The sequence below is a fragment of the Argentina anserina genome, chromosome 2 (assembly GCF_933775445.1).
Source record: "Argentina anserina chromosome 2, drPotAnse1.1, whole genome shotgun sequence".
NCBI lineage: Eukaryota > Viridiplantae > Streptophyta > Magnoliopsida > Rosales > Rosaceae > Argentina > Argentina anserina.
The window spans coordinates 28,984,768-28,992,999 of NC_065873.1; the positions used below are offsets into that span (position 1 = coordinate 28,984,768).

General features: G+C 41.3%; 3 protein-coding genes across 5 annotated transcripts; 1 reads left to right on the forward strand and 2 right to left on the reverse strand.

Moving 5' to 3' along the window:
• Positions 1-214: 214 nt before the first annotated feature.
• Positions 215-2,489, reverse strand: LOC126782864 (protein BASIC PENTACYSTEINE6). Of its 3 annotated transcripts, none has more exons than XM_050508198.1 (3): positions 2,367-2,489; positions 1,582-1,653; positions 215-1,444 (listed from the first exon to the last, which is right to left on the reverse strand). In XM_050508198.1, exons 1-3 carry the CDS (start codon positions 2,466-2,468, stop codon positions 488-490), a joined length of 1,131 nt encoding a protein of 376 aa, XP_050364155.1. In that variant the 5' UTR covers positions 2,469-2,489; the 3' UTR covers positions 215-487. The 3 variants fall into 3 exon arrangements, with proteins under 3 accessions (XP_050364155.1, XP_050364156.1, XP_050364158.1); XM_050508199.1 differs by having other exon boundaries at positions 216-1,444; positions 1,582-1,865; positions 2,367-2,474; XM_050508201.1 differs by having other exon boundaries at positions 216-1,444; positions 1,582-1,806; positions 2,367-2,472.
• An 802-nt stretch (positions 2,490-3,291) lies between these two features.
• Positions 3,292-4,901, reverse strand: LOC126782145 (uncharacterized). The gene is made up of 3 exons (XM_050507318.1): positions 4,756-4,901; positions 4,500-4,670; positions 3,292-3,671 (listed from the first exon to the last, which is right to left on the reverse strand). The coding sequence occupies exons 1-3, from the start codon at positions 4,846-4,848 to the stop codon at positions 3,588-3,590; spliced, it is 348 nt and encodes a 115-aa protein (XP_050363275.1). The 5' UTR covers positions 4,849-4,901; the 3' UTR covers positions 3,292-3,587.
• A 1,021-nt stretch (positions 4,902-5,922) lies between these two features.
• On the forward strand, positions 5,923-6,591 carry LOC126782144 (histone H3.3). Its single transcript, XM_050507317.1, has one exon. The coding sequence runs from the start codon at positions 5,988-5,990 to the stop codon at positions 6,396-6,398; it is 411 nt and encodes a 136-aa protein (XP_050363274.1). The 5' UTR covers positions 5,923-5,987; the 3' UTR covers positions 6,399-6,591.
• The last annotated feature ends 1,641 nt before the right edge of the window (positions 6,592-8,232 follow it).

Below are 8,232 nucleotides of genomic sequence, written 5' to 3' on the forward strand. Positions count from 1 at the left end.
GGCGTTTATGAGTATTTGTGCAATGGAATCAAGAAGACGACTTTGAACTGATAACTAAAGCTATTGAACTCAAGATGAAAAGAAAATCAACTCAAATGGATTCAATCCCGGGGTTAGCAAGATGATACACAAGTAATTTATCGCAACATAAAGTTAATACTAAGATTTAAAAAAATACTGTTTAAATTGTGGGAATACAATTGTACATTATGATCCTGATACAGATAATATGAGCACTTCCCTAATGGAGTTGAAGAAATTTCACATCATGCATGTACAGATGTACCAGAAAATGCAGCCGGTTTATAGCTGCATTGCAACTTAGATTATGATTCCAAAAGTACATTGGAGAATCCAGACCCAACAACTTCCAACTATTATCAATTCCTTATTGCTCCAGCAACTATGCTGAAGACAAATTCGGAATTCCACAAACTCCTCCTACCTGTCTGTACCCTCCTCTACCCAGTTTAAGCTGCTCCCAAATCTACTTGATCGTAATGTAGCGATTTGTTCCATGCTTGGCCCAGTTGTCCTTGAGATCAACTGGATTCGACAGATCATGGCCTTCAGCTGCCAGGCGACTAAGTAGCTTGTTGAAAGCACTGCCACTCATCTTGCGGCCACCTACTCTTGCGTGTCGTTTATTGGGCACTGCTGGCAATGGGTATATTGACATTGTAGTAGTGCAACATGAGGATTGCCAACCCCCATTTCCCCACTTGTAGCACTGCCTCAGAACACCAGTGCAGGAGCACACCGGTGCTGGCATGGTTGTGTCGTCGTATGCAACCTGGTTCAACCCCAAGTCCTGGCATTTCCAATTAGACTTTGAAACAACTAATTGTTTGTTAAGATCTTCAGCACCACTGCACATGTCCTGACCGCCCTTCCACTCATGCAATCTGTCAAACGTCATCTTGTTTAAGTCCTCACTCTCCTTCTTGACCTTCCTTGGAGATTTTGCTGGTTTTTTGTTTGGGGGCATCGTCTTGGGCTCCTTCGGTTGTTTGGTCTGCCTACGCTTTGGAGCCGCAGGAGGATCTGGTGGTAGTGGCAGGGGATCGTTTGTGTGCATCTCTCTGGTGCCATAAGAAGCTTCATTCATGTGGGGGAGATGGTGTACAGGCTGCTGCGGGTTGTGCATATGTTTGATCCCACGTGATATTTGGCATCCCGGTGGACATGAAGATACATTGCCACTAGTTAAGGAGGAGTTTTCTCGGTATTGAAGTGTTGCAATGGCATTGTCCCGTTCCATTATGGCATTATTTCGTTCTGCAATTGCTGCATCTCGCTGCAGGAATGCCATGTCCCGCTCTGCAAGGGCAGCCTTTTTCTCAGAGAAGGCCATATTTCGTTCTTGAATGGCTGCATCTCTCTCGGCCATTATGGCCATAATCTGTTTCATCGACGGTTGATGCGTTTGATGTTGCATCAACCACTTCAACAGAAAGAAATAAAAGAAAGTTTTAGACTTCAGTGGTAATAAACACTTCATATGTGCTAGTTCTTTTTTTTTTTGAAAAAAAAAAGTTTCATATGTGCTAGTTCACGTCTAGAGAAAATGCTTCAACATACCTGACCCTGAGCTGCTTTATACTGCTGTTCTGCTTTGAGTCTTCCATTCTCACGATGCCCACCATCATCCATCTGAGATCAGCAAATAAGAACAATTGCACATAAGTAAATCACACCTCCACCGAAATAAAACTTCTTGGCTGGTTGAACATCAAACCGATACTCAGGCCACACATCTTGCAGTATCCATCAAGTCGGATAAGAACAGGGTTCAGAATTAACACGCTGTAGAGCAATGGCCGCAGATAAACATTATGCAGGAAACTCAGAAGTGAGACTATACCCTGATCGAAGAAAGACTACAGTTGCATTACAAATTTACACACGTTGACATGTTCTGTAATCTGTAGTCCAGAAAAGCTGGAATCTTATACATGAACTGAAACCAGTTTAACTATACCAAAGACAGAACTGAACATTGACTTCTCCGTTATTCGATCAACACAGAGACCAACTTCGGACAGAACTAGAATCTTACTGAGGAGCAGATATCAAATAATTAGAAACCCTTAAAAGCTACAGAAGCTTCAAACAAGCATAACTAAACCCTACAATTTGAAATCTCCAATAGTAAAAGCTTCATTTCACACTGAAACAACAATCGGCACCAAAACTCAATCATACACTAACCCACAAACCCAATTCCAAAACCAGCCCCTTCCTAAATCCACACACACATAAAGAGTTCAAGACCGATTCTTGTCTCATAATTGAGAGCCTGATACATGACCAACTAACTAAAGGGAATCAACAGAGTAGGTAAGAAAATAAATCGGAAAACTTACCGGAGAGCTGATTTGAGAAGACGATGGAACCCCGTGGAAGAGTAATGGTCGAGCAGAGGAAGAAGAAGAAGAATGATCTTGTGCTTTTTGGGCTCTTCTCATATCAGAGTTGATGAGGGGGGTGATGATTAGATGTAGACTTGTAGGTCTTGTAGTGCTTTGCGGGTGGGGTTTTACCTGTCTCTGTCTTAACTCTTAACATCTCTCTCTCTTTTCTCTCCTCGTCACTATTCTTTCTTTCCTGTTTTTATATTCCACTGCTCTCTTTGGTCTCGCGGTTAATTTGAACTAGTTACTGGGCGGGATTTTACTATGCGACGACCCTAGAAATATGTGCAGGGCAGACTAGTATGGTGGTTACTGTGGTCTGTTGGAGAAGGGGCAGAGTAATGTCACAGTCTCACAGACATGGGTAAAGAGGAAGAAGCTTTATTGTGATTTGGTGGTTACTGTGGTCTGTTGAAGAAGGGACAGAGTGATGTCACATACATGGGCAAAGCGGAAGAAGCTTTATTGTGATTATGGTCTGATGACTGAATCTATGAAATGTGCTGTGTTCTTGCTTGTGGAGACAACACAGATAACTGAACTCATACTGCAATTTAGAGATCAAGGAGGAGAAAAGCTAATTTTACTTGTGGATTGCAACTTTCGCAGCCTAATATTTCAGTTTTGTTAATCAACGACCAAAACAATGTGGTGGTCTGGAGAATGGAGTTTGAAGATTGATGTAAGTTGAACTTGTCTAATGCTGCGAGTTCAGTTAGTGTTCAAATACTTCTTGGTCATACACTCATACATTAGCTTGTTAGGAGTCCATCTTTTGTCTGCCCTGTTGATGTACTGTTGATTTGCTATTTAGTGATAAAACTCTGTCAGTTTGGTGTTAGTGAAGCAGAAAATGGAATTACATAAGCTAATGAAATTGAGTGAGAGAACTAATTGTGGTATTACATAAGCTGCTGAACCAAACTGTTTTATATGTTTCATATAGAATTACACCATTGACAGCAGAGCTGCTACAAATACAATACAAGGAAGTGACAGTAGTACTATCAGAGAAGATTTTGTTTCGTATAGAAATGAGGAATGACATAAATAAACTTACATCAAAACAAAATCCAGTCTTGTACTGTTTTTATTGCATCTTTCACCTGCGGGAAATTAATGATAATCTACTTGTATTTGAATCTTAGATGGGGAAAATGGAACGCACAGGTGCTAATCCGTTCGCGTTTTCTTCTCAATACTTGACTTACTTAGTACGAGTGAACCAACTACAATTAGCATGGCACCTGCAAACCACTGTCAAAACAAGTCTTCCAATCATATATGCAAGTGAAACTAGATTGGAAGCGTACAGACACATGTGAACAGTTCCTTACAAGGAACAAGTGTCATACTACATTATTACAATCATGTGCAATTACTTAGTACATAGTTTTGCTAAGTGTAGGGTCTGAGTCCAGAAGCCATATATTGGTGAAAAGTATAATTGTCTATTTTACACCATTTCGTGAAAATTAACAGTGATCACAAACGAGCTATGGTAGCATAACCTTTACAATTTTAAGCATCGCAGTATTAGGCTGGATATGCATAATCTTTACAGTCGCAAGCATACAAGTTTATATCTGCAAAAGATTGTTCCACATTCTTCTTCACAGAATCAAAGTCACTTATTTTTTGTAAGTTCCCTGACCAACCAGGTACCCACTACCATCTAGATGCCAACAAGGTATTAGCAATGAACATATCATGAAGGACTTATAACCTCCTGTAAGTAACTCAACAGAGTCGGTCATTTTGACGATTTTAATCAGCACCATCAGAATGAACATATCATGAGGACTGACTAATAAAACAATGCCAAACCTTTCCATCAAATCTCAGTCATAAATGACTCACGTCAACTAACTCATCAATCATATATCATAACACTCAACTATTATGAAGAATAAAGCTCACGAAGCATTCAAGATTTGTTCTTTTTACTGAAACCACCATAACAATATATGAACATCTACACAAGCCTCTCCTATGAAAGATCCCACCTTGTTTTCTGATGACAATCATTCTTTAAGCAAGTTTACAAGTAAACCTAGATTAGAGAAGTGGGTATCATATCAGTACCTTAAACGACAAGGACTCTTGGAACAAAAAGTAACCAGCTAAACCGGAGGAGAGGAAATTCGCAGCAAAATTCGTAGCTGTGGCTTGTAATGATGAGAGAGCTTTGAGGCTGTTCACATAACACCCCCACATTGTCACGTTGAATAACACCACCATTCCATACCGCAAAATCTGATCAGTTGACATTTTACATTATCAAAATCCAGCATAGCATTTTCCAGATGCAAAATCATGAACTGGGATTTGAGAATATCACCTGAGGAGTAATCAGCTTTGCCGAAACAGCAGCCAGAGCTGCGTTTAGTCCGGCAGAGACCGCCCACGCGTAGCCCTTCTTCTTACCCTCCATCAAATCATCAACCCTGGAAAGAATTTGGATCACAGATAATCACTGTGGAGAGAAGACGATGCCGTTTCACTCTCTAGCTTTAACGACAAGTCGTCCTGAGGAAAAGTCGTTTTTGACTACATGTCTTCACAACACAACTCCCCTAGACCCTAGTGGGTTTAAAAGTAACAAAGTAACTTCCACGAAAATACTTGCTCATCGTAAGAAATCAAAAGATGTATAGATCTATTCACGTGTTCTCTAACCTAAACTAAATGTGGTGTAGTTAAACTATGTATTTGGATAAAATTGGATGAGATAAATATCTAAACCGAAATCAGTAAACTAGAGGAAGAGCTTCGAAGCTAAAGGGGTGGTCGCATATGTAATACAAACTATAACGCTATCGCTGCTTCATTTCAAGTCATTGATTGAGTTAATGCATCTTTACGGTTCAGTTTTTGGTTCACCATAAGCCACTTATGGTATAGTTTGTTGTTCAAATTCAATCATTTCGAGTGAAATTTTTTTAGAAGTTCTTTTATTAAAAAAAAGATTTGAGTAATAAATACGTTGTTGTGTGATTGAGAAGGTTAATGAATAGGGGAATCATTCTAGGTAATTTCATTTTGTAAACAATCAGTAAAAAGTGAGTCTACCATCACTAAATCGATTTACTGAATGACCATTAACTCAAAAACTAAAAACGACTTGATATTACGCCTCTAATTTATTTTCATTTTGAGTAAGTAAACGTATCATAATTAAAATGGAGGACACTGAGCCAATTCCTTCTTGCCAACCCAATAAGGCTAAAAACAAAGCTCACTCCAACCGACTCGGCCGAGTTTTGGTTGATAAAATCGTTCTGAGATCCTCTCATCAAAGAAACACAACTCATAAAATTGGAATGATAAAGAAACACAACTCGTCCACGCTGGCAATCCGCACCTCTCACATAATCACCCCAACCAACCAATCAAACGCACCTCACGCAGATCACCCTGGAAAAAATCACATTCCTAATCCAACTCGAACCCCACGTTTTAACCGCCTATAAATACCCGCCACCTCCATTCCCTCTCTCCTCACAATCTTCCCCAATCTAAAATCCCCAAATATCTGAAAACCCTAATTCCCTGTGATTCATCTCCGACGAAATGGCCCGTACAAAGCAGACTGCTCGCAAATCCACAGGCGGCAAGGCTCCCCGCAAGCAGCTGGCCACCAAGGCCGCCCGGAAGTCAGCTCCGACGACCGGCGGAGTCAAGAAGCCCCACCGCTACCGCCCCGGAACCGTCGCCCTCCGTGAAATCCGAAAGTACCAGAAGAGCACTGAGCTCCTGATCCGCAAGCTTCCTTTCCAGAGACTCGTTCGTGAAATCGCTCAGGACTTCAAGACCGACCTGAGGTTTCAGAGCCACGCCGTTCTTGCTCTCCAGGAGGCGGCCGAGGCTTACTTGGTGGGTCTGTTTGAGGATACTAATCTGTGCGCGATTCATGCCAAGAGGGTTACGATTATGCCCAAGGATATTCAACTTGCGAGGAGAATTCGCGGCGAGCGTGCTTAAATGTAGTCATGTGTTCTTGTTAAGTTTTTAGATGATGAATTAGGGAGAGAGCAATTTTATACTTTTGTGTATGAAAGTAAGCGTCTATGAATTTTCTAGGTTTGGCATAGTATAGCAGTAGTTTCTTTAGTTGGTTTCCTATGGAACTTCCATGGTTGCCTGTCTGATCGTTAATGAAAAATAGTTTGTTTCATCTTGATCTGTTTTTGAAGTATTTGTTTCAATTTTCATACTAATTGGCACCGGATTCTATTTCGCTTGGGGTTTTCGAAGAACTATATGCGTAGAACGTGCCAGGCTACCATGTTCTTGTAGTTGTTTTGATGCCTTTATGAACACATTATGGAACGAGTGTGCAATACTTGTGACGACAGAACCATTACATGTTTCTTGACAAAACCGGCATTCCTTTGAATCACAGAAACACAAGACCATTCAAATCAACCAGGGAAACTACTCTCCCCGGCATGTAGATATTTCTATCGGTGCCCAGGGCGCTCCCCAGAAGAGTGGAGACTGACTGGAATTTATGGCTATGCCCTGACGGGTGATCGTGGTCGTACGTGGGAGTTGATGCGCCGACTGGCCTGTCAATCCCTTTTACCATGGTTACTAGTGGGAGATTTCAATGAAATCTTGGTCAGCTCAGAGAAAGTAGGTAGTGGCCCTCGACGTTTTGCTCAGATGCAAGCTTTTCGAGAGACCTTGATGGAATGTGCCCTGTTGGATATGGGATTTTCCGGCAGTCCTTTCACCTGGGCTGATCATCAAACAAAGGAGAGACTGGATCGGAGTCTCTGGAATGTTGGCTCGATAAATTTGTTTCCTCGATCTTCAACGACGCATCTGCATCTAAGCACTTCGGATCATAGTCCGCTACTGGTCGAAATTTGTGTGAAGTGTGAACCCATCCCCAGTTAGGAGGATAAAGAGGATCTTCCGATTTGAGCAATTCTGGGCAACACATCCAGAATGTGAAGGGGTAATCAGGGACAGCTGGGCAAATAGTGTTGTTGGTGATCCTACCAGCCAAGCTATTGGGAAGATCACGAACACCCGTGCAGCTTTACATGCCTGGCAGAAACCAACTTTTATGTTTAGACAGGCAGAAATGCGAGCCGTCCGTAGTTGGCTTGACGAACTCCTGGCCGCTCCATTTGACCCAGCACATCACGCAGAGAAGAAAGCCCTGAATGCTAAGTTGTAGGAATTACTTACAACAGAAGAAACCATCTGGATTCAGCGATCAAAAGCTCTATGGCTAAAATCCGGGGACAGAAACACATCATATTTCCATCGTCGAGCTTCTAACAGGAGAGCACGCAACTCTATCAAGGGTCTTTATAACTCAGAAGGTATTTGGGTTACTGATAGGAAAGACATTGAAACAGTGGTAACATCCTACTATGACTCAATTTTCACCCATGTGACCCTCATTCCTAAGGTAACTGATCCTAAAAGTATGATTGATTTGAGACCTATTGCCTTATGCAATGTTTTATATCGGATTTGCTCTAAAGTGTTAGCAAACAGATTGAAAAAAAATCTTGGATGCTGTGGTTTCTCCATTACAAAGCGCTTTTGTCCCTCACAGACTTATTTCAGATAGCACTTTAGTAGCGACAGGTGGTAGCACACTTTCTGCATACTAATAAAACTGCTTCAAATGACCATTTTTCGCTCAAATTGGATATTAGGAAAGCGTATGACCGCTTAGAGTGGGAGTTTATACGCATCATCTTACTCAAATTGGGCTTTGCTATCGATTGGGTGAATTTGATCATGACCAGTTTAAAGTTTAAACACAAAAATAAAAATCTGCACTGGTTTAATT

Excerpts from the sequence above, each read along its gene's own strand:
- LOC126782864 (XM_050508198.1), bottom strand. The coding sequence starts at position 2,468 with ATGAGAAGAGCCCAAAAAGCACAAGATCATTCTTCTTCTTCTTCCTCT. Across the intron at positions 1,654-2,366 it reads CTTCTCAAATCAGCTCTCCG|ATGGATGATGGTGGGCATCG; the intron begins GTAAGTTTTCCG and ends TGCTGATCTCAG. Across the intron at positions 1,445-1,581 it reads ATAAAGCAGCTCAGGGTCAG|TGGTTGATGCAACATCAAAC; the intron begins GTATGTTGAAGC and ends TTTCTGTTGAAG.
- LOC126782145 (XM_050507318.1), bottom strand. The coding sequence starts at position 4,848 with ATGGAGGGTAAGAAGAAGGGCTACGCGTGGGCGGTCTCTGCCGGACTA. Across the intron at positions 4,671-4,755 it reads CAAAGCTGATTACTCCTCAG|ATTTTGCGGTATGGAATGGT; the intron begins GTGATATTCTCA and ends TCAACTGATCAG. Across the intron at positions 3,672-4,499 it reads AAGAGTCCTTGTCGTTTAAG|TGGTTTGCAGGTGCCATGCT; the intron begins GTACTGATATGA and ends TTGTTTTGACAG.
- LOC126782144 (XM_050507317.1), top strand. The coding sequence starts at position 5,988 with ATGGCCCGTACAAAGCAGACTGCTCGCAAATCCACAGGCGGCAAGGCT.